This window comes from Rhinoraja longicauda, chromosome 14 (genome assembly GCF_053455715.1).
Source record: "Rhinoraja longicauda isolate Sanriku21f chromosome 14, sRhiLon1.1, whole genome shotgun sequence".
Lineage (NCBI taxonomy): Eukaryota > Metazoa > Chordata > Chondrichthyes > Rajiformes > Arhynchobatidae > Rhinoraja > Rhinoraja longicauda.
In genome coordinates, this window is record NC_135966.1 from 19,439,229 (window position 1) to 19,465,442 (window position 26,214).

Sequence of the window (26,214 nt, forward strand, 5' to 3'; positions counted from 1 at the left end):
GAGAAATGATTGGAGAACCCCAAAAGCATTGGGACCAAACTTGGGTTGTCACAAATTTAACCAAAATTAAGCAAAAATGAAGAGTATACTAATCCGGGAAGGCCAGCTAATAGACCCGAAAATTGCTCAAACGTATTTATTGACAAAATTGTTTTTGACATTATTTCTTTCTTTGTAACTAGTCCATACATAAAGTCATAGATTTAACCTGGATACCAAAAAGCAAATTATTGGACATGTCAATTGCAACAAATTTGATTCCCATCGTGAATTTAAGATTACACACAGCACTGGAGAATCACTACCAATTGCTTGAGAAATACATGTATTATTGTTTTCCAATGGGAAGTTACAAAAGGAAATCAAAATTAAACTGACATTCATTTCAATCCTTTCATTTGTATCATTCAAAAACTGTGTTTTAACCAATCACCGTTATGTCCATATTTTAAACTTAACCAAGCACAAATAGGTTGCTTGCCAGTAAGACACAAAGTAAAGAACGTCACTTTATTGTAAGCTTGACAGCTCAATGATCACACAAAGAATGTACAATGCATGTTTACAACCATGATTTTCTGAAACTTTAATACTGTGCAAAAACAATATAACAGTTTATTTTTGTAAATCACACTTTGGGATCTAATGAAATGAGACAAACGTGAGAACAATTTATCCACATAATCCATACAAAATAAGAATGTACAACACAAGGACTGGTTACAGAATTTGTGAGAGAACAAGACAAAAATCTTGTAGTACAGAGTTATTACAAGTTTCTGAAATGCTTCAAAATGAACCCATCACTTTGAGCAAAAAGTTTAATTATTGTACAATTATAATAAACAATGCCCAAAATAAACAAAAATAAAAGATTAATACTGCATTGGATTCCTTAGTTTCCTGTACATAAGTATTATAAGTGAGCTGGAATTTCAAACGTACTCTGCTAATTATGAAGTATCCCAAAGCAGCATACAAAAAAAACTACCAATGTACAGTCATGATACGCTGGGCTCGCTCACACTGCCAACTATCTGGCTCGAGTACTAATTGGAACATATAACAAAAACAAATTTGTTGAAAAAATATGACTGCATAGAGCAGTTTGCTGCTTAGAAAAGCAACTCTGCAATATTCCAAAGGAACTCTGAGGCAGCTCTACCAAACTGCATTAACACTATTAACATCTAGTCAGATTAGATTCTAGAATGATTGAGGAAAGTGCAAGTATACGAATTAATCTTGCAAAAGTGTAATGGCGATATTTTGCCACAGAATAGTAAAGAGAATGTTTTTGGTCTGACTTTGTGGTAGCCCAGCACCACAGATTTCTTGCAATATTGCTGCGATGCATATAAAACTGAACATTTCCCATCATTAAAAAACCTTTCAAACAGTGGTTGAAAAGTAGAAACATGTAAAATATGACACAGCTTGGTTCAAAAAATGAAATGCATTGGCAAAAATGTGTTTCTAATTGTAATGCTTAAGAAAATTATTCTTGAAAATGTGTTTAATATAAATTTACATGGCTAATTTTAGAAGTTAGCTGTAACAAGCTTTATTAAACAAATCTTGACTAATAACAGGAAATGTATAGTGGATGCAACAGTGCATTTTTTTAATGTCACATAATTGCAAACAGGCCCTATCAGAATAATGAATAATTAATAGCATTAAGTAAAATCAAGTACCGAAAAGTGTTTTTGAAATGCACTTGCATTCAGACTAAGTTAATTGCATTTAATTTATTCACTGAACTGCATGAAGGCTGAAATGTATATCAGACCTGTGCAGATTTTTCTTAAACAAATATGATCCAATGGGACCAATCAGGTGAAACCAAAACAAACATGATAGGCAAATATGACATTCCATGGTCATTCTAAACATGTTGAAACAACAGCATTAGTATAACATTATTTTAACTTTCTGCACAAGGATTGAGGAAATTCACATACAAATGATTTACACTGTTCAGGCATGCTTGAATTACTCAATTTGTCCCAAAAAAAAGCAGATTTCCTGTATTGGGTTTTAAATTTACACCCAAAGTGTACGCAGAGCCACAGGTCATCTTGAACAAGTGACAAATGTGCCTGACTGATGGTTTGATGGGTAACATTTTTTAACTCTGACACATAAATGAGTTAAACAACAGCAAAATAGTCAAAGATAGACATTTTCCTCATGCCCCATCATCATCTGGCCATACCATCTTCCCGCCCCCGATTGTTTTTAAACGGATTTTGCTTTCCAGCAATTACTCAGGAGAAATTGAAGAAATAGTCAAGTTCTGGTTTTATCTTAATCAAATTCTGACCTATATACCAAAACTGAAAACTTGTAGTGATAGCAAGAAGAAACATTCCTGCAATTTAAAGGTCAGTTGTTAAAAGTAGCAGCAGACCAAAAGGCATTTGTGTATTCATCACTCTGCAGTCTTGGGAGACTAACACAACAGTGTAGTGTTTGATACCATGCTAAATAATTCACGGTAAATTTCCTGAGTAGACCAGTTTGCACCACCAATTTAAATGACATTTTAGTGCAAACAACGTGTTAATGTTATTTAAAGAAATAAAGTAACACTTACATAATTACCACCTATAAATCTATTTTAAAAAGCACCTGACACTGTTGACTTTCTCAGTCTTTCCTAATATGAAAATTATGTCAGAACTTGAAATAAAAGACATCTGTAATAATCTAAGTTAAAGTTGGAGCATTGGCAGGATCGACCACTTTTTTTCTATAACAAAGAGGCATAGTTTAAAAAATGTTGCCATTTATGATCACTGCCTGAATTACATATAAACTATCGCCAATATGCATTACATAAATCTAATCCTTTAGATCTGCATAGACTAATTATTCTCACTTTTCTTTCTAAGGTAACAAAGATTCCAAAGTTTCTTCAATGTAGGACGGGACTATTTAATAGCCCTAAATCTAGTTATCTGCAGGTGGGTCAGCAGTTGTAGCAAATCATTTCTCCTCCCCTTAGAAAACATTTAAACCACACAATCTTTAACAGTACAAACTTAATATATTTGTGGTAGTCTTCACACTACTGACAAACAATTTTTCAAAATATTCATTGAAAATTGTTCAAGTTCCCTTTGCAATCATAAAACCTTAAATTCTGCAAGCTTGCTGTTATTGTAAAAGTCCAGCTTGCTTAATAGTAGTTTATATCCACAGGTCTCGTAGCATTAAGAGATTAACCAATACTCTACAGATGACATTCATCCAATGTGCTTTTTACAGATGTGCTTCCAACAGTTCTGTCAAAGTCAACTAATTAACCTTCAATGAAATATTACCAATTAGCTTTGACAGCTTTAATGTCAGTGACCAGATTCTGTGCCAGGCAAATTCCAAATATCTGAAACAGAAAGCAAATAAACTCATGAATTTTAAAGGTATTTGTAATTCCATTAAGACAAGACAGGCAGCATCTCTGGAGAGAAGGAACAGGTGATGTTTTAGGTCAAGACCCTTGTTTGCAATTAGTGATCAGTCTGAAAAAGGGTCTCGACCCGTAACATCATCCATTCCATCTCTCCAGAAATGCTGCTTGTCCCACTGTTATTCCAGCATTTTGTGACTATCTTCAGTGTAAACCAGCATTTGCAGTTCCTTCCCACACGTACTATGATATACAAAGATATCCTGATTCATATACAGCAAGACGGATAAACAATGCTGAAAACACCCTCACCCTGTCAAAATTAGAAGCAGTCTCTCTCCTGCAATACCTCATAACCAGTTCTGTTTTACATTTATTTTTCTTGGATTTGGTATTTTCTCGATAAATTGCTTACCTGCAATAAAGCAATAGCGATGAAGATTCCAGCTACCACAATCAAGTTTTCCTGCAACCATTTTTCAAACTGCCCAACACATCCTTTGGTATAAATATAATCTTGTTGATCTATTTCCTAAAACAATAAAGACTTTTACAGTACACCACAAGGCCAACTGCTATTCGGTAATAGTCCATTTGCTAGGTAATTAGAATAGGATTTAAAGAGAATTAATGGATACATTTTGCTCAATTTTTAACAGTTATCTAGCTGGCATAGAACACACTAGAAAACACTGTAAAACAGTGGATTATTTTCTCTAAATGTCAATGTATTTCAATGGCCTGATACTTATTGTTCTTTTCGCTTGTGACGTAGCTACAATTTATAGTGTGCGAGACAGTAGACAAAATACATTAAAATATAGCAAACAATGTTGACTCGGAAGCATGTCTGCCATTCACCTTATAAAATATGAGGATAAAAAATACTTGATGTAAATAGGGGAATTTCCTCTGTAACATTGCTGAACATTGATAAGCGAGATAAATCAATTAAAGAAATGTTGCCGAGAATTTGACACGTTTTGAACAAGGCAAGAAACTGCAGAGTCAAGGACAATTCAAATAAAGGAGTGATTGGATCACTGACATAGTAGCTAAAAGGTTCAAGGCTGAACCATGATATAATTTTAGCACATTAGAAACATAGAAAACAGGTGCAGGAGTAAGTTATTCTTCAATCCAGCACGGCCATTCAATATGATCATGGCTGATCATCCAAAATCCGTACCCCATTCCTGCTTTTTTCCATTAGCCCTAAGAGCTAAATCTAACTCTCCCTTGAAAACATCCAATGAATTCGCCTCCACTGCCTTCTGTGGCAGAGAATTCCACAGATTCACAACTGTGGAGGACCAGACTCTGGGTGAAAAAAAATGTTCCCATCTCAATCCTAAATGGCCTACCCCTTATTCTTAAACTGTGACCCCTGATTCTGGCCTTCCATCACAGTGAGGAGGGACTGGAGGAGACTCACTGTGATGGATGTTTCTTTTTGTTTGGTGTTAGTTTATGATTGTATGTGTTATTGCATTTTTAATGATTATTCTTATTGATCTTATTGTTGAACTGCGGGTAATTTTTCATTTCACTACACATTTATGTGTATGTGACAAATAAATGACTATTGATACTGATTGATTCTGGACCCCCCCAACATGGGGAACATTTTCCCTGCATCTAACCTGTCCAATCACTTAAGAATTTTCCGTTTCCATAAGATCCCCTCTCATCCTAAATTCCAGTGAATACAAGCCCAGTCAACCCATTCTTTCATCATATGTCTGTTCTACCATCCTGGGAATTAATCTGGTGAACCTACGCTGCACTCCATCAATAGCAAGAATGTTCTTCCTCAAATTAGGAGACCAAAACTGCAACAATACTCCAGGCATTCTCTGAATGCATTCAAGAGAGAGCTAGATAGAGCTCTTAAGGTTAGCGGAGTCAGGGGGTATGGGGAGTAGGCAGGAACGGGTACTGATTGAGAATGATCAGCCATGATCACATTGAATGGCGGTGCTGGCTCGAAGGGCCTCCTCCTGCACCTATTGTCTATTGTCCAGTTGTTCCTAATCCGACACCTTTCAGATAATAATCTGCCTTCCTATTCTTGTCACCAAAGTGGATAACCTCACATTTATCCACATTATACTGCATCTACCATTCATCTGCCTACTCGCCCAACCTATCCAAGTCACCCTGCAGCCTCATAGCATCCTCCTCACAGATCACTCTGCCAGCCAGCTTTGTGTCATCTGCAAACTTGAAGATGTTACATTTAATTCCCTTGTCTAAATCGTTAATATATATTGTAAATAACTGGGGTCCCAGCACTGAGCCTTGCTGCACCCCACTAGTCACTACCTGCCATTCTGAAAAGGACCCGTTAATTCCTATTCTTTGCTTCCTGTCTGCCAACCATGTCAATACCTTATCCCCAATACCATGTGCTCTAATTTTCCACACTGATCTCTTGTGGGATCTTCTCATTGTTGTTGTGATCCCATTTGTCTTAAGCTTGACTGTATAGTTTTTGATTCATATTTATGTCTAAAATCAAATTTGATATCAATATTGTACATTAATCTATGTGCTTCTGGCAGCCTTGCAATTTCTTTTATTTCAAATTGCTACTGCATATTTAGTGTATTTATTTTACAGCAATCAATTTCACTGCATACAAATGTTATTGGAAGAAACTTAGTGTGTTCACTCAATGGTAAAAAAAAAGATAATTTATACAGTTGATAGAGATCCAAATGTGTAATATCTGGAATTATTAAAACGGGTTTTCAAGAAGGGTCTCATCTGACTCCGAGCATTTTTCCAGTAAAGGAAAGAAAAATCATCCAATTGTGCAATTTTACAGAGCTACACAAGACGAGACCTGGGATAATAATAGGCATAGACTCTGTTTAACATCTAACGTGAAAGCCAATCACTTGACAGTGCTGGACTACTCAGCGCTGCAGGAGAGCATTAGCCTAGAATTTATGGTCAATTGCTGTATTCAAGAGAGTTAGATATAGCTCTTGGTGCTTACGGAATCAACGGACATGGGGAAAAAGTAGGAACATGGTATTGATTCTCGATGATCAGCCACAATCATATTGAATGGCAGTGCTGGTTCGAAGGCAGTGGAGGCCAATTCTCTGAATGCATTCAAGAGAGAGCTGGATAGAGCTCTTAGGGATAGCGGAGTCAAGGGGTATGGGGAGAAGGCAGGAATGGGGTACTGATTGAGAATGATCACCCATGATCACATTGAATGGCGGTGCTGGCTCAAAGGGCCGAATGGCCTCCTCCTGCACCTATTGTCTATTGAAGGGCCGAATGGCAAACTCCTGCACCTACTTTCTATGTTTCTAACTCATTAGATTACACTAGCACTCAAACTTCTTACTGAAATGTAAGACATTGCGGACGTAAGTTTATTCTTTTAAAATTTCATTCCATATTGGAATGATGAGGCAGAGTATCATTAATTTCATCTGATGTCATGCACTGAAGCAGAAACAATGTTTTGGATCATAGTAATTTAGAGCAACCTTTCTGCAGCTGTGCATGCAATTCCAGGGGTTTATCAAAATTTCCAGTCTATATAGCCCACAATAATTCAATCTAATTTCGACTTGCATGTATGCGTGATACAATAACGCTAAGTACTCAACATTAGACTAGTGATATCAGTCATAACTGTCATATGATAGCCCAGCCAGAAAATGACTACAGGTTTCAGATTAAAAGCAATGTGATATATTTTTTGAAACTATAATCTGACTCCTGCCTAATGATAATGGATGAGCAAATTAAAGATTGTTCATTTATCTGTTTGTGTAGAAGGAAAACAAAAAGAGCATTTCGACAATTCAGGATTTAAAGTCAATTTTTAAACAATTCTTTTACGAATAAAGTACAACAAAACATTCCATTGAATGGTAATGTGGTAAAACTTATATTTAGCTCACTACATTATAATCCCTTTATATTATTAGAAAGCTAGAAAATTTTCATTTGATTTAATCCTAATCTTTCAATTATGCTAAAGAAACTGCCAACAGAATGAAACTTGAATATGGTTCCTAGGTTATCTAATTGATGTGTATTGCATCAAGGCCAAAAAGTCTTCCTGCGAAGCTAAAACAATATGGAAATCTGTCTCTTCAAACACCAAGAAATGTTTACTCAATCACAATAGAAAGAGCAAATTGTAACATTTCCCCATTCCTTTGACAAGGAATGAATTATTCAAGCTTACCATTTTCAACCTGACATCATATCCACACTGTGTGTTAATGACATCCTCCTGCAAAAGATTAAACAACTTTTCATAATCAATGTAAATCATTCAGCTAGGATATCTTGAAATGTACTTGTTTGGTGCATCTATTCAAAAAACTGGGTGACTGACGATCACAATGGAAGCACAGTTAGTCCACAATACAATTACAGTAGCCCAAACCACACCCACCAGAGAGTATTGAATTGAGTTTGCCTATGAAGTGAAGGCATTAATCTTAAAAAACGAAGCTGGAATTTCTAGTTCTAACTCACATGTTATGTCAAAATTTACTGCAACCTTTATTTGCCAGATATTCCAGAATTTAATGACAATCTTACTTACATAGGAGATTTATTAAAACAGTATATAATGAAGCAAATGTAATTAATTGTAAGTAATCTGATCTTCAATAAAGGTCTGAAATACATTTAAAAAAAGCTTTTCAAATGTCCTGGTACTTCATTATTATGACCAAGATCCATTTATGATTAAATTTCAGAAGTACTCGTACGGTAGATAAAAATCCCACTTTCACTTTTTCATGGTTGGGGTTGGTGAGGTAAGAAAAGGACCTAAGTGAACATACAGGTTATTTAGATTTTGCTTAAAAGAATAAAGATGTTCAGGTAATATTTGTGTAATCAAATACTTTGAAAACTATGTGATTTGTTGATTCCCCAAACACACTTTACATTACTATTTCTTCACAAGAAAGAAAATTTCCTAACACGAATCATGCTTGATAATAAACATAACCAAGCAAATCAAGAATTTGTGACATTACCACAACAAAACTCAGACTGCGTCAAGATGCAAAAAGACTCTAGGAAAATTGAATTATTTCAAATAGGCGGAAAACTTCTTAAGATTTGATGGTGATCAATAAAGCTTCAAAAATTCACTAATTTCACATTTTGTTCCTGAATGGAGCTATTTGAACTCAATCTTGAAAACATGAAATAAAAACTGCATGTTGTTCCTTATGTTATCTGCAGCAGTGATTTAAGTTTTTGCAGTAAAACATGACAACTGTGATGAGGCAAAATATTTCAACTGGCTAGTGCAGATAAAATACATTTATTATTCTAGAATTTTTATATCAGCAACATTTACAGAAATATTACAAAAAGCAGGAAGAGAAAGGTAGAAGAGTAACAATGTTTACAAGAGGTGAAATAAGTACAGATGCAAGAAATAATCCAGTCATAGAAGAGGTTGAGTCCATTTGGCTGAAAGTTAAAGAAAATGCTTGTGGAGTAATGTATAGACCCAAACTGTTACCATTGTGCAGGAAAGCATATAACTCAACAAATAATAGAGGCACATACAAAGGGTAGTGCATTAATAATGGGTGATGTTAATCATCTTGCAAATTGGATTTATCAAGTTGGAACGGTTAGCTACAAGAAGGAAATCATAGAGTGCATTTAGGATAATTGTCTTTAATAATGCGTTATGGAGTCAACCAGTGGTGCTCTTGGATCTGGAAATGGGTAATGAGGGAGGTTAACAAACAACCTCAGAATAAACATAGAAAATAGGTGCAGGAGGAGGCCATTCGGCCCTTCAAACCAGCGTCCACAATCAATAACCTGTGCCTGCCTTCTCCCCATATCCCTTGATTCCACTAGCCCCTAAAGCTCTATCTAACTCTCTCTTAAATCCATCCAGTGATTTGGCTTCCACTGCCCTCTGTGGCAGAGAATTCCACAAATTCACAACTCTCTGGGTGAAAATGTTTTTCCTCATCTACTCTCTGGGTGCAAAAGATTTTCCTCATCTTGCTTCACTTGCTCAAGTTTTTTGAAGAGATGACCCTGGTTCTGGACTCCCCCAATATTGGGAACAATCTTCCTGCATCTAGCTTGTCCAGTCCTTTTATAATTTTATATGTCTCCATAAGATCCCCTCTCATCCTTCTAAACTCCAGTGAATACAAGCCTAGTCTTTTCAATCTTTCCTCATATGACAGTCACGCCATCCCAGGGATCAATCTCATGAACCTACACTGCAATCTCGTGAACCTACGCTGCAATCTCGTGAACCTACGCTGCATGAATGAAATAAGAAGAGAACAAAAGCTATGTGGGAAAGTAACGAAGAACAATAACAAATATAAGAGTTTCTTTTGAATATGCAAAAAGGTAGAGAGAAGCCCCAGTGAACATTGCCCAAAGAGGGTAATAGTTCTGGGGGAAACAAGAAAATAGCTAAAGAATTAAATAGATATTTCACAAGAGTGTTTAGGGCAGAAGATACCTGTCAACACTAAATAATGTCGGGAAGGAAATAAATACCATCACAAAATAAGTGGTATTAATGCACTAACCAGGGCTAAAGATCCTGATCTGGAGTGCTTACATCTAGAATCCTAAAAGTAGTAGCTACCAAGGTTGGTTACAATCTTCTAAAAATATTGACATTCTGGAGATGTGCCAGTGCACTGGAAAACTGCCAATGTGACATGTCTAGGCAAAAAAAGGAGAGACAAAAAATGGGTAACTATAGACCGACTAGCTTAGTATCTATTGTTGGAATAGCTCCATTTTTAATGAGGTAATAGTATATTTGTAATATTGCAATCTAATCAAGCAGTCAGCATGGCTTTGTGAAAGGATAAATCATGTCTGCTTAAGAGTTTTAGAGGATTTCTCGATCAGACTGAATTGTGGGGGATGTTAGGAGGGATATTGTTTTTGGACATGAAAATAGTGCTTCATAAAATAGTCACACGATAAAGTGCCCATGATGATGGGAATAACATATTGACAGGGATTTAAGTAATGGCAGAAGCAGCGAGGAGGGAGAAGGGAGGAAGATTTTCTCCCTTATAACCAGTGGGATACCATAGGGATCAGTGCTGGAACTGCAACTGCCTATAGTATACAGGTGCTCCTCAACTTATGATAGGGCTACGTTCCGAGAAACCCATCGTAAACCGAAAATATCGTACGTCAAAATGCATTGAAAACACGTGATCAGGTGGCCGGAATCGAGCTGCGGCTCGCTACCATTTGCACCATTGCAAGTTGAAATATCGCAAGTCGAAGCATCATTAGTTGGGGAGCATCTGTATATTAATAACATGAAGGAAGCAAATATACAATTGTCAAATTTGCAGATGACAAAAATAGATAGAAAGGCAACTTGCAAGGCAAACTGTTTACAAAGCACTATTGATAGGTTTTTGGAGTGGCAAAAAGTTGGCAAATGGATTGTAATGTGGGAAGATGGAATGTTGTTCACTTTGGACGGAGAAACAAAAAAAAAAGCATATATTATTTATAGGTGTAGATGAGCCATCTTGGTTGGCATGGATGTGATAGATCATAGCCTATTTCTGTGCTGTATAACTCTGACTGACTAATTTTATTGAATGGCAGAACAGGTTCTAGAAACTGAATGGGCTAATCTAATTAGTGCGCTCCATAATGTTTGGGACAAAGACCCATCATTTATTTATTTGCCTCTGTGGTCCACAATTTGAGATTTGTAATAGAAAAAAAATCACATGTGGTTAAAGTACACATTTTAATAAAGGCCATTTTTATACATTTTGGTTTCACCATGTAGAAATTACAGCAGTGTTTATACATAGTCCCCCCATTTCAGGGCACCATAATATTTGGGACACAAGGCTTCATCGGTGTTTGTAATTGCTCAGGTATGTTTAAATGCCTCCTTAATGCAGGTATGAGAGCTCTCAGCACCTAGTCTTTCCTCCAGTCTTTCCATTACCTTTGGAAACTTTTATTGCCGTTTATCAACATGAGGACCAAAGTTGTGCCAATGTACGTCAAAGAAGCCATTATGAGACTGAGAAACAAGAATAAAACTGCTGGAGATATCAGCCAACCCTTAGGTTTACCAAAATCAACTGTTTGGAACATCGTTAAGAAGAGAGCACTGGTGAGCTTAATAATCGCAATGGGACTGGCAAGCCAAGGAAGACCTCCACAGCTGATGACAGAAGAATTCTCTATAAATCCCCAAACACCTGTCAGAAACACTCTTCAGGAGTCAGGTGTGGATTTGTCAATGACCACTGTCTGCAGAAGACTTCATGAACAGAAATATAGAGGCTGCACTACAAGATGCAAAACACTGGTTAGCCACAAAAAAAAAGGATGGCCAGGTTTACCGTTTGCCAAGAAGTACTTAAAAGAACAACCTTCTGAGGCCCCCCTCGTTCATGGCTGACCATGGGTGATGCATCTTAGTTGGCTGCTTGTTCCAAACCTCGGCTAGAGCAGCGTCACTTGTGGCTAAAGAGGCCAACGCGGGAGTGACAGTCTGGTTCTGGTTGATTACTGCGCAAACACCTCATAAGTGGTTATCTCGCGCAGGTCGGAGTGGAGTAGTGATTAAATTTTGAAGTGGGCCTTTTTGACCAAGTTGAGGAGATCTAGTTGCTCAATCCCCTTTTTAAATGACTGAACATCGGGAGCGGCACGTGTGTTGGGTGGTAACATGTTCCATTCCCTTATCGTCCTAGGGTAAAGGGAATATTGGTAGTAAAGTTTATTGAAATTCAGCGAGTTGATGATGTAGGGACCGGTATTTTGTCTTGTTTCATGGCAGTTGGTGCTCTGGGATGACGGAAGATTTGATGGCTGATTTTGTGAATCTCTTTGTAAATTGCAATAAGTTTTAGCCTGATTCTGCGGAGCTCTAGGGTATCCCATTCGAGTAGTCAGCATATTATTCACACTTGATTTGCGCTTGTAGTCATTACATACAAAGCAAACTGCTCAGCATTGTACTTTCTCTAGGGTGATCTTGTTATTGTTGTTGAAAGGATTCCATACAGCTCCACAATACTCCAATTTGGGCCTGACCAAGGACATGTAGGCGTTCTCTTTGACAGATGTACTACACGTGTGGAAATTTCTTTTAAAAAGGCCGAGCGTTCTATTTGCTTTCTTAGACAATTGACTAATATGCGTCGCCCAACTTAAATCTTTGCTTAATTCGACTCCTAGATATGGATGATGGTCGACAGCAAGTAATGTGTGGCTACCCATGTTGTATTCCAATAAAAGTGGTTTAGTCTTGTGTGAGACATGCATGGTATGACATTTGGTTGTATTGAATGACATCTGCCAGGTTTTCCCCACTCACAGAGAGCATCCAGATCCTTTTGTAAGGCCTAGCTGTCTTCTGGTGTTTTAATCACAAAGTGCTGGAGTAACTCAGCAGGTCGGGCAGCATCTCGGGAGAGAAGGAATGGGTGACGTTTCGGGTCGAGACCCTTCTTCAGACTGAAGAAGGGTCTCGACCCGAAACGTCATCCATTCCTTCTCTCCCGAGATGCTGCCCGACCTGCTGAGTAACTCCAGCACTTTGTGAATAAATACCTTCGATTTGTACCAGCATCTGCAGTTATTTTCTTATACTTCTGGTGTTTTAATCTCTCTATAAATTATGGCATCATCTGCGAAGAGTCGAACTCTAAAGGTCATATTTGTGTGTGGTCTCTGGTCTGATGAAGTTGCTGCGCTCCTTTTTGCGTGCCCGCTTGCCTGCTGCTGAGTTCATCAGTTTCTCTTCCCTGTTTTGAGATGTTGGTTCAGGGTACTTCTCCACCTTGTACGGTCAGCTGCAAGGCTCTCCCAGGACTCCACATCGATGATGAGCGCTTTCAAATCTCTCTTGCAGACATCCTTGTAACGTGGCTGGGGGTGGCCGATGGTTCTCCTCCCAGATGTCAGCTCTCCATAGAGGATGTCTTTTGGAATACGGCCATCCTCCATGCGGTGGACATGGCCCAGCCACCAGTCTGCCTTCTGTTGCGGTGCCGAAGGCATGTTTCAGGAGCAGAGCGGAGAAAATCCCAAAGATTGTGGGAGCGAGGAAGCAGCCTTGTTTGACGCCACTGCGGATGTCAAAGGGCTCCGACAAGCTGCCATTGAACTGCACTGTCCTCTTTGTGTTGATGTGGAAGGATTCTACCATGCTCTTCAGTTTTGGTGGACAGCCGAACTTTGGGAGAGCCTTGAATAGGCCATCTCTATTGATGAAGTCGCAAGCTTTGGCGAGGTCAATGAAAGTAACATACAGGGGCATCTGCTGTTCTCTGCACTTCTCCTGGAGCTGGCGAAGGGAGACCATATCTACTGTTGACCTTGCAGCTCGGAAACGGCACTGTGACTCTGGGTCAACACGTTCTGCCAGCTTCTGCAGGCGGATCAAGATGACCCGAGCAAAGACTTTGCCGACGATGTTGAGGAGGGAGATGCCTTGTAAATTTCCCCGGTGTGGGACGAATAAAGGAATATATTACACTCTGTAGTGGTTGCAGTCGCTTCTCTCGCCCTTGTTCTTGTAGAGGGTAATGATCGTGGCATCCCTCATGTCCTGTGGTACAGCTCCTCCTTGCCAGCACTGGCAGAGGACTTCATGCAAAGGAAGTAGTAAGGTAGTCTTGCAATGCTTGATCAGGTCAGGGGGAATCCTGTCGCTGCCTGGGGCCTTGCCTGAGGCCAGGCTGTCAATGGCCTTGCTGAGCTCCTCTACCGTCGGCTCTCCATCTAACTTATCCATGGTCGGCAGGCACTTGATGGCGTCAAGGGCTGAGGGGGACACTGTTCTCTCTCGAGTAGAGGTCGGAGTAGTGTTCCACCCATCTCTCCATCTGCTGGCATTGGTCTGTGATTACTTCCCCAGTGGAGGATTTGAGGGGGGCTGTCTTGCTCTGGACTGGTCCTAGTGCCTTCTTAATGCCATCGTACATTCCCCTGATGTTCCCTGTTATGGCGGCCGTCTGGATGTCCTCACTAAGCTGTGTCCAGTACTCATTGGCTCAGCCTTGCTCCTGGCAGCCCCGAGGATCTGCAGGTTCTTCTCATTGGCTGACCGCTTATACTCGGCTAGGGCGGCGCGCTTGGCTTCGATGACGGGAGTCATCTCGGTCGACTTGGCCACAAACTAGTCGTGTGTCTTCGAGATCTTCTTCCCAAAGCTAGCCAAGGCTGTGCGGTGCATGGTGTCCTGCAGAGTTTCCCACTTCTCTGTTGCAGAGTCTCCAGGACCCGAGGTGCCAAGTTCTCTCTCAAAAGCCTCTGCAAACTGTTGCACGAGGTCTGGATGGGGCATCTTGCTGACATCGATGCTGTTGATGATAGATGCGAGGTTCTCGTAGAACTCGTCCTTTGTGTCTGATGTGGAGGACAGTGTCGGGGCATACACGCTGGGCCTGCAGTGGTGTTGGGGCGGAGAGTCAGGAGTCGCTCTGAGCCATTTCTGCCTGGTTCCACCGTGTTCAGCAGGCTGTTCCTTATTGCGAAGCCTACTCCATGCTCTCTGGACTAGTCAGAGTCCTTACCCTGCCAGTAGAACGTGTAGTCCTTCTCCTTCAGTGTGCCCGAGTCTGCCAGCCTTGTTTCCTGAAGGGTGGCTATGTCTACGTTGAGTCTCTTGAGCACATCGTTTATGACAGCTGTTTTCCTGGAATCGCTGATATCCTGTGGGTTTTCAGAGAGGCCAGTCATCATTGTCCGGACATTCCAAGTTCCCAGTTTTAGAGCTGGTCTCTTTTGATGTGTTCTTTTGTTGGCAGGTGCGATGGTTGCGATCTGCTGTTCGGATGGTTCCTAATCCCCGTGCATCCAGTGAGGATAGCAGACCATGGCGAGACAGCACCTTATTGGCTGGGGGCTGCCCAGCTTGAGGCGGGCGGTAGTTGTCCAGTGAGATCCGAAAATCCCTCCCACCGAAGGGAGCAACCCCTGGCGCCTCGCTTTATATCAATCTAGTGATGATTTATAACCGGTAACTGTTGCTCCCCATGTTGTGTCGATGCCGCATGCGAAGCTGGAGTGGCCTCTCCAGGTTGTACGTGTGGGTTTGCAGTGATGTGTGGTCGGATGCAAGCCTGGGCGATGTCATATGAAGGACAGGCTGTTGCCCATGCAGCACATCCCCCCTCTCCACGTCACTGATTGATCCAAAGGAACAGCAGAGCCGTTAGTTTGGCACCAGCGCCGTCGCAGGAGCTGCCAGAACAAGGTTGTAGACAACGACGGACTGCCTTAGGGACTCCGGCTCCGCATTTGTTCTTGAGGTTTACTCCTGGAGTATTTTCCATGACTGGATATGGCCACAAGGCAGTGGAGGTTTTAGATCAGAGTTTTCCCTCTCCTAGATGGACTGCCTTCCCAGGCTGACGAGCCTCATCTGCCCGAGACATGTGGGGGCGGGAGCGTCTACTTTCCCGTGCACCTGCCCACTGCCCAGAGCAACCACAGTTCTGGAAAAATGTCTTGTGGACCGATGAGACGAAGATTAACATATCAGAGTGATGGCAAGTGCAAAGTATGGGGGAGAGAAGGAACTGCCCAAGATCCAAAGCATACTACCTCATCTGTGAAATAATGGTGGGGGTGTTATGGCCTGGGCATGTATGGTTGCTGAAGGTACTGGCTCACTGATTGTCATTGATGATACAACTGCTGATGGTAGTAACATAATGATTTCTGAAGTGTTTAAATACATCCTATCTGCTCAAGTTGAAACAAATGCCTCAAAACCCATTGGCTGGCGGTTCATTCTACAGTAAGACAATGATCCCAAACATACAGCAAAAGCAACAAAGGTGTTTTTCAATGCTAAAAATGGTCAATTCTTGAATGGCCAAGTCAATCACCCGATCTGAACCGCATTGAGCGTGCCTTTTATATGCTGAAGGGAAAATGGAAGGGGATTTGCTCCCAAAACAAGCATAAGCTAAAGATGGCTTCAATACAGGCCTGGCAGAGCATCACCAGAGAAAACACCCAGCAACTGATGATGTCCATGAATCGCAGACTTCTAAGCAGTCATTGCATGCAAAGGATATGCAACAAAATACTAAATATGACTACTTTCATTTACATGACATTGTTGTGTCCCAAACATAATGGTTCCCTGAAATGTGGGGACAATGTATAAACAATGCTGTAATTTCTACCTGGTGAAACCAAAATGTATAAAAATGGCCTTTATTAAAATCTGACAATGTGCACTTTAACCACATGTGATATTTTCTATTACAAATCTCAAATTGTGAAGTACAGAGGCAAATAAATAAATGATGGGTCTTTGTCCCAAACATTATAGAGAGCACTGTAGTTCTACTTCATTTAGCTTTACTTATATCAAAGTTGAGAGTTCAAGTCTTGAACTTCAATAGCTTGGATTATGTTAAGACTTTTCATCTTTAGTTGTGTTCCAGTTCAAGGAATCATTTGATCTAATGTACTATATCCTACAAATAACCAAGCATAAATGTATAAAATATTCATACCGCAGGGTCTTTAATACAGCAAGAAAATGGAACACCACATCGCTCTCTGCTTGGGTTGAAATCTGTACAGTTAAAGTAAATATTTAGGTCCCAGTCGATGGGCCCTCGAGCACCACAGCACAACCACTATTACAATAAAAGAAAAAATATATATTACTGGTTTGCAAACATCAGACTGCATTACCATTTGATGAGAGATAACTAAATATGGATCAGGATGATTAACCCTGCAAAATCTGTTCACCATTTTCAGAAAAACTGAAAACTGAAAAATCTCAACTATTTGTGTGCTCTTCACAAAACGATCCTGACAAGGAGAGTGTGCGTGTAGAAAAGAAAGAAGAATGCTTAACTGACATATGTACTGAAACAGAACAATGAAATTCTTACTTGCAACAGCATAACAGGTTTATAAACATGGTAATCAATACATAAAATAAACAAAAAGTTCAATAAATAAAAACTCTAATATAGTGCAAAACAAAACCAAAGCTCGAAGACCCTAGTGCAAGACAAGACAGCTCATAGTTTGCAGTTTAGTTGGTGTTTGTAGTGTTCAACAGTCTAACGGCTGTTGGGATGAAGCTGTTCCTGAACCTGGAGGTCACGGTTTCCACACCCCTATACTTTCTTCCCAACTGAAATGAGAGCGTGGTCAGGGTGTTGTGGGTCCATGATTATGCTGTCAGTACCCATGATAGACGGTGCAGTGTTCACCACTTTTTGTGATCTCCTTCGTTCCTGGGCATTTGAGATATTGAACCAGGAGGCGATGCAACCAGTCAATATGCTCTCTCTGCCACCAACCCGTTGATGAAGACAGGTTTGTGGATCCTCAGCCTTCCTCTTCTAAAGTCAACAATCATTCACAAAATGCTGGAGTAACTCAGCAGGTCAGGCAGCATCTCGGGAGAGAAGGAATGGGTGACGTTTCGGGTCGAGACCCTTCTTCAGACTGATGTCAGGGGGGCGGGACAAAGGAAGGATATAGGTGGAGACAGGAAGGTAGAGGGAGATCTGGGAAGGAGGAGGGGAAGAGAGGGACAGAGGAACTATCTAAAGTTGGAGAAGTCGATGTTCATACCACTGGGCTGCAAGCTGCCCAGGCGAAATATGAGGTGCTGTTCCTCCATAACCAACCTCTCAAAGCACATCATCACCACAAATTGTAGTGCTGCTGGTCGGAAGCTATGTCACCTTACTCCTCTTGGGCACAGGTATTATTGGTGCCCTTTTAAAGTAGGTGGGAAGCTCACACCTCAGTAATGAGGTGAAGATGTCCGCAAAATCTCCAACCAGTCAGTTCACACAGGTTTTGAGAATGTGACCAGATGCACCATCAGGTCCAGATGCTTTACAAAGTTTAAACCTCATGAAGGATCTTCTGACTTCGGCCTCGGTGACCGAGATTGCAATAATATCTGGGCTATGGGGGCCCAAGAAGGCACATCAGAGTTCTACCTATTAAGATCACTGTCATTTGAGGTGCCACTTGGTTTTACCTTATAGCATGTGATGGTGTGCATACCCTGCCAGAGCAACCAAACATCCGTCTCATCCTCCAAATTACTGCAAAAGTCCCTATTAGCCTTTTTGAATCCAGGAACAGGTAATAACAGGCATATTAAAACCAGACTACCAAAATGAAATTCACACACCCTGTAGCTCCAAATAAGATGGGTTGGTTGTACAGAAGCACACCCGTTTCATCCAATTTTTTAAAAAACTATAAATATTACTCGAGTCATCGACCTATACAGTTTGGAAATAGGCACATTGACCAAAATTTAATTAACATGAAGTAGGAAATATTGAAATAAGTAATACACTAGTAAAGATTTTCTAAAGGGTTTTCTCTAACATCCATGGATCATGTCCGTTAATAACTTTTTCATTATTTATTATTTGAAATTGCAGGTGAAATAAGTCATCTGCAATTTCAAATTCAAATAATTTCAATTATTTGAAATAGATAAAGCACGCAGTAAAATAATCTTTGAATCGCCACCATATACATTCCAAATATACTGCATTAAAGTAAACATTATATCAGGTGCCCAACCCCAAAATTTGGATGAATTATTTAGAAATTTTACATTACTACAAGGAATTGAATTTACTTACATATTCTTGTGCAAAATCAATCAGATTTTGAAGATCTATGTCGTCCCTATAAGCTTGAACATTTTTGTTGATAAATAAATTGAGCTGGTCCTTGATCCAGTCCTTGAAGACGAATGCTAGTATCCCAGTTGTCAACTCCAAGAAGAAAATTAGACCCAAGAATACTGAAAACTGAAAAACAGAACTTTTATTATAATGGAGCAGACGTTGAAATAGAAACAAAAACCCACGTGTAGTATATTTCCTCAGCTTAGAGGTCATTTTCACAATAATATTTTCAAAATGTCAGAACATCCGGATTGTATTTTACAACTAGTTTATTTTTTTAAAAAATATTATTATACTCAAAAGCAAAGAAGTGCAGAGAGGTGTTATCACCCTATTGAGTTAGGATATCAAGCAAAGCCGGTTTGTGGAAATATTATACCCCCTCGAACTAATGAACTTTAAAATGCAAGTGAGATTTTATCAATCTAAGTTGTTAATGTCAGTTGTGCAATAGTTTTGTTTGTGAAGAGTGAAGAGCTAACGACAGGGAAAATTTAAATTTCCATTAAAAAATGTTGAGAGTTTTATCACAATCTATTCTAAACAATTACTTAATTATGTTCAGAGATTAAAGCAACTTAATTAAAATTTGAACATTTTGAGAATTAACCTAAAATACAGGTTGCTTATCTGAGTCCATTTTCCGACTTAAATTTATAGAAAAATTGTAAACTTTTATAATTGAAAAACTACTTTAAATTGAGTTTAATGAACTAATGACAATTTTAAAAACTTCACAAAATCTTTATGTGTCTCATGAATAAGTCGCAATGTAAACAAACACACTTACAAATTTCAGTAGGAAAGTGTTCTCACGCAGTGCACCAATACAGCCAGCAAATCCAAGAATGAACATTACTCCTCCGACAACAATGAACAACCAGACTGGGTCAAATCCTCCCAAGTCTGTGATAGAAGAGATGTTGGAAAGCACACCCTAAAAGAGAACTGCACATGATTATCATTACTCAAAGAAGCACTAAACATCTCAATGCCTCTATTTACAATGAATTTCTCATTTAAATTGAAACCACTAAACTAATTCATCCAAAAGCTACAAAAACTTGACATTAATAATCAAGGCTGTCATATAAAAGTCAATAGGATTTAGGTACCAGTGGGTATTAAATACAACAGCTGGTACTAGTGGGTAATACATTAATACAACAGCTGGTATTAGAATGGACAAGAGGTCACCAGAGAAGACATTTTCAATTGTGAAATTCTTTACACATATAGGAGAGAATCAAAGAACAGTCAAAGGCCATCAGAATTGTTTCAATGCAAATTTAGGCGAATACCCTCAGCAAATCTCAGTAAAGATTTTAAATGGCAAGTCATTCTTCACACTACGGAATATAGATCTGTTACCAATATAGAAATGGAAAGGCGGCATGAAACTGGAAGATGACAGAATAGACCACAATGTATTGCTATAAGGAGGAAAGTGTATCAAATTGGATTGCCCTGTTGGTTCTGATAGAAATTCACCAAGGAATGCTAAAAGGAGGGGAATCCTTGCTCACAGATCTCATTGTGTGCTAGAGTCAGGATTGGTTCCCGCAGACTAAGATAATGTTGTTCCAAGACATCCAGAACAGTTTGTTAGCATTATTTCAATTACAGAAACTGCCAGCAGTTCTCTGAAACACCTTCCTTCCTGGCCAACATGTGGTTAGGGTATTAATACTTGATGTAGCTATAACTTCCAAAGACCAATGATGCAGCTGTGTGGCAGTCTCTAGGTAATAATGCAAGGTGGGAGAAGCTGCCAGTATAGAAAATACCAAATGAGAGTGAACTACAGAGGATCATTCATGATTATAACAATTTATTAATGATTTGAGTCAATTCCTTCATAAGATTATTTAATTTGAGACATGCTTAGATTTGTGAAAATCTACTGCACAATTGTGTAAAAATCAGAAAAGGATTGAAATAAACAAAATTGCTCTATTCCAAAAGAAAATACGATGAAGGATGGAAATTCAAAATGAGAAAGCAATGGAAATATTGAGCAGGCAAGTCAGCATCTGCAGAAGAAATGCAATTGTTAACCTTTCAAAGGTTCTTACAAAATGAAGCATTTAAAATGGAATCAAACAAATATTCTAAGAATGTGTCAGTTGGAACTGCAGATAATGGGTTACACCAAAGATAGACACAAAATACTGGAGTAACTCAGCGGGTCAGGCAGTATCTCTTGAAGTTCTAAGAACATTGTGCTCCATAAATTCATTACCTTGTCTTTTCTTAAACTATGCAAGTGAAAATGATTACTAAATATGAACCAAATTTAAATTGTGATTAATTCCTCAGAAATATTCCCCACCATTACACTGCTTCCCAAAAATAGATTAAAACACCAAAATTATAAAAGATCATCTTCAAATATGCACATGCAAAATACCTTCTCAGCCCAAGCCCAGAGGCCAATTCCGAGAAATGCAGCTCCCAACAACTGCAAAACAAAATATAATAACACATTAGGTATGCAAATACACAAATGCCATATATTGCATAATTGTGAGTACAAATATCTAGCCTTTGAAAATGTTGGTGTGCATATATTTATTATTTGGCAAGATGTACGCTATGCTTCTTTGAAACATTTGTTTTTTAGTTTAGTGATACAGTATGGAAACAGACCCTTTGGTCCACCGAGTCCTCACTGACCATCGGTCATCCGTTCATACTGGTTCCATGTTTAATCCACTCCCAACACACTAGGGGGCAATTTTACAAAAGACAATTAACCTTGAAACTTGCACATCTTTGGGAAGTGGGAGGAAACCGAAGCACCTGGAGAAAACGCACATGGTCACAGGGAGAACGTGTAAACCTCACGCAAACATGTACTGTCACGGATCTGATGGTGGAGGGAAGCAGCTCTGCCATCTGTGCCACTGTGCCACCTTAATCAACGGAATTATTGCAGATTTTTAATTTGGACAGATTTCAATGAAATAGCTACTGTATTTAGGATTTTAATTGGCAGTTAAGGATCTTGAACATCACAAGAACCCAAATGGCAATGTGAAATTGTTTTTTCTTTATATCCCATAGAAACATAGAATATAGCTGCAGGAGGAGGCCGTTTGGCCCTTTGAGCCAGCACGGACATTCATTGTGATCATAGCTGATCAACCACAATCAGTAACCTGTACCTGCCTTCTCCCCATTTCCCTTGATTGCACTAGCCCCTAGAACTCTATCTAAATCTATTTTAAATTCATCCAGTGAATTGGCCTCCACTGCCTTCTGAGGCAGAGAATTCCACAAATTCACAACTCACTGGGTGAAAAAGTTTTTTTCCACCTCAGCTTTAAATGGCCTCCCCTTTATTCTTAGAGTGTGGCTGCTGGTTCTGGACTCCTCCAACATTGGGAACATTTTTCCTGCATCTAGCTTGTATCCTTTTATAATTTTATATGTCTCTATAAAATCCCCTCTCATCCTTCTAAACTCCAGTGAATACAAACTCAGTCTTTCCAATCTTTCCTCATATGACAGTCCCTCCATCCCAGGGATTAACCTCGTGAACCTACGTTGTACTGCCTCAATAGCAAGGACATCCTTCCTCAAATTAGGAGACCAAAACTGAACACAATACTCCAGATGTGGTCTCACCAGGGCCCTACACAACTGCAGAAGGATCTCTTTGCTCCTATATTTAAATCCTCTCCTGATGAAGGCCACAATGCCATTAGCTTTCATCAATGCTTAATTTCAGTGACTGGTGTACAAGGACACCAAGGTCTCGTTGCACTTCCCCTTTATCTAATCTGACACCATTGAGATAATAATCTGCCTCCTTGTTTTTGCCGCCAAAGTGATAATCTCACATTTATCTACATTATACTACATCTGTCATGCATCTGTCCACACACTCAACCTGTCCAAGTCACCCTACAACCTCCTAACATTCTCTTCGCAGTTCACACAGCCACCCAGCTTTGTGCCATCTGCAAACTTGCAAGTGTTACTTCTAATCCCATCATCCAAATCATTAAATGTAAATAGTTGCGACTCCAGCACTGATCCTTGCGGCACTCCACTCACCACTGCCTGCCATTCTGAAATGGACCCGTTTATTCCCACTCCACTCGCCACTGCCTGCCATTCTGAAAAGGACCTGTTTATTCCTACGCTTTGCTTCCTATCAGCCAACCAATTTTCTATCCATGTCAATACCCCACCCCCAAATACCATGTGCTCTAATTTTGCTCACCAACCTCCCGTGTGGGACCTTATCAAAGGCTTTCTGAAAGTCTAGATACACTACATCCACTGGCTCACCTTCATCCATTTTACTTGTCACATCCTCAAAAAATTCCAGAAGATTAGTCAGGCAGGATTTCACCTTCATAAATCCATGCTGCCTTGGACCAATCCTTTTACCACTATCCAAATGTGCCTTTATTATCCCTTTAATAATTGACTCCAGCATCTTCCTCACCACCGATGTCAGGCTAACTACTCTACATTTTCCCATTTTCTCTCTCGCTCCTTTCTAGTACATCTGGGAGACTGTTTGTATCTTCCTTAGTGAAGACAGATCTCTAGTACCTGCTCAACCCTTCTGCCATTTCCTTGTTACCCATAATCATTTCACCCGTTTCTGCCTTTAAGGGACCCACTTTTGTCTCTGCTAATCTTTTCTCTTAACATACCTAAAGAAGCTTTTACTGTCCTTTATATTCTTGGCCAGCTTCTCTTCGTACCTCATCTTTTCAGCCTGTATTGTCCTTTTTGCTACCTTCTGTTGTCCTTTGAAAGTTGCCCAATCCCCTGGCTTCCCACTACTCTTTGCTATCTTATACATCTTTTCTTTTGGTTTTATTCCATCTCTAACTTCCCTTGTTAACTGTTGCCTCTTACTCCCCTTAGAATCTTTCTTCCTCTTTGGAATGAAATGATCCTGCATCTTCTGGATTATGCCCAGAAATTCCTGCCATTGCTGTTCCACCATCATTCCTGCTAGGATCCTTTTCCATTCGACCTTGACCAGCTCCTCTCTCATGCCTTCATAGTCCCCTTTGTTCAACTGCCACACTGACATTCCAGGTTTAACCTTCTCCCTCTCAAATTGCAGATTAGAATTAATCATATTATGGTCACCACCTCCAAACGGTTCCTTTACCTCGAGTTCCCTTATTAAATTTGGTTCATTGGACAACACCAAATCCAGAATTGCCTTCTCTCTGGTAGGGTCTAGTACAAGCTGCTCTAAGAATCCATCTCGGAGGCACTCTACAAACTCCCTATCTTGGGGTCCAGAACCAACCTGATTTTCCCAGTCTACCTGCATATTGAAATCCCCCATAACCAGTGGCATTACCTTTGTATCATGCCAATTTAAACTCCTGCTACAACTTACACCCTATATCCAGGCTACTGTTTGGGGGTCTATAGATAACTCCCATTAGTGTCTTCTTACCTTTACAATTCCTCAACCCTATCCACAGTGACTCTACATTGTCAGTCCCCATGTCATCCCTCATAAGGGACTCCCCATCCCTCGTAAGGGGCTCCCCATCCTCTCCCCATCCCTCGTAAGGGACTGAATTTCATCCCTCAGCAACAGAGCTACCCCACCTACTTTGCCCACCTGCCTGTCCTTTCTATAGGACGTATAACCCTGAATATTCAGTTCCCAACCCCGATCCTGCTGCAGCCATGTGTCTGTAATCCCCACAATGTCATATCTACCAATCTAAGCCTCAAGCTCATCCACTTTACTTCTTATACTTCACACATTCATTTTTGTACTTTTAATCCTTTGCTCATCTCACCTTTCACATCGATTCCTATTACACGGCCATTCTCTCCTATTCCTTCGTTTGCTTTCTTTCCCGTTAATTCTGGGGTATTTCTTAATTTTTCCTATACTCTTTTTCCCTTTAACTCCATCCTTGTCTATCCCATTTGAAACACCCCCCCCCCCACACCACACTATTTAGTTTAAAAGCACCCAAAGAAGAATTCTTGTTTTGTTCTCCCTGTCATCTACACCTTAAAAGTAAATGAGTCAATTAAAAAAAGATTGGGTATTTGTAAATATTCCCCTTTCTACACACGTCTATTCTCATAATTCTAACCTATCTCTAACCTTTCTAGAGAAAAGATAACATGAAATGTAAGTGAATATGACAGGTATTCATGACTCATTAAGCAGTATTTATTCTAATGTGATAACAAAATAGTTACTGCAGTTAAGGTGGTATTTCGACCCATCAGATGCAAGATAGTGATCTAGCTGGCTACTCTCCTCCACGCTCTCCCAAGGGCCTGCACATTCTGTCCATTCAAATATTCATCCAGCTGCAGTTGATCCGTGACAGTACATTTTGACCCTAACCATTTGATGCACAAAACAAACCTCGATGCAGGTTTTAGTTCTTTTGTTAATCAGCTTTACTCTATATTTTTTGCACATTAATCCCTCCAAAAGGAAGTTATTCTCTCTCAGCTCTACATTCCAAAAAGACATTGACCTGTTCTTCCACTCCCCAAATTCACTTCATCCTACCCTTTTCAATGTCAAGTCAAGTCAAGTCAATTTTATTTGTATAGCACATTTAAAAACAACCCACGTTGACCAAAGTGCTGTACATCTGATTAGGTTCCAATGGGAAAAAAAATGAAACATACAGTAGCACGCAAACAGTTCACAGCGCCTCCTCAATGAGCCTCAAACGCTAGGGAGTAGAAATAGGTTTTGAGCCTGGACTTAACGGAGTCGATGGAGGGGGCAGTTCTGATGGGGAGAGGGATGCTGTTCCGTTCTAGGAGCTGCAACCGCAAAAGCGCGGTCACCCCTGAGCTTAAGCCTAGACCGCGGGATAGTGAGTAGCCCCAAGTCGGCCGACCTGAGGAACCTGGAGTTAGAGAGGGGGGTTAGAAGATTTTTGATATAGGGGGGGAGTGTCCATTTAGGGCTTTATACGTGAATAGGAGGAGCTTGAAGTTGATTCTGTACCGTACAGGGAGCCAGTGGAGAGAGGCCAGAATCGGGGTGATGTGGTCCCTTTTACGGGTACCCGTCAGGAGTCTCGCTGCGGCGTTTTGGACCATTTGCAGGCGGGACAGGGAAGATTG

The 26,214-nt window shown here is 40.0% G+C and overlaps 1 protein-coding gene across 1 annotated transcript in view; it reads right to left on the minus strand.

The window, feature by feature from the left end:
* Positions 1 to 385: 385 nt before the first annotated feature.
* tspan17 (tetraspanin 17) overlaps positions 386 to 26,214 on the minus strand; it is a 34,794-nt gene continuing 8,965 nt past the window's right edge. Inside the window, exons 2-8 of the mRNA XM_078411525.1 lie at positions 21,524 to 21,574; positions 19,904 to 20,050; positions 19,066 to 19,236; positions 16,942 to 17,067; positions 7,635 to 7,682; positions 3,831 to 3,947; positions 386 to 3,391 (exon numbers count right to left, since the gene is read on the minus strand). Of these exons, the coding sequence (XP_078267651.1) occupies positions 3,326 to 3,391; positions 3,831 to 3,947; positions 7,635 to 7,682; positions 16,942 to 17,067; positions 19,066 to 19,236; positions 19,904 to 20,050; positions 21,524 to 21,574 (726 nt within the window). The 3' untranslated portion in view covers positions 386 to 3,325. The remainder of the gene's footprint in view (positions 3,392 to 3,830; positions 3,948 to 7,634; positions 7,683 to 16,941; positions 17,068 to 19,065; positions 19,237 to 19,903; positions 20,051 to 21,523; positions 21,575 to 26,214) is intronic.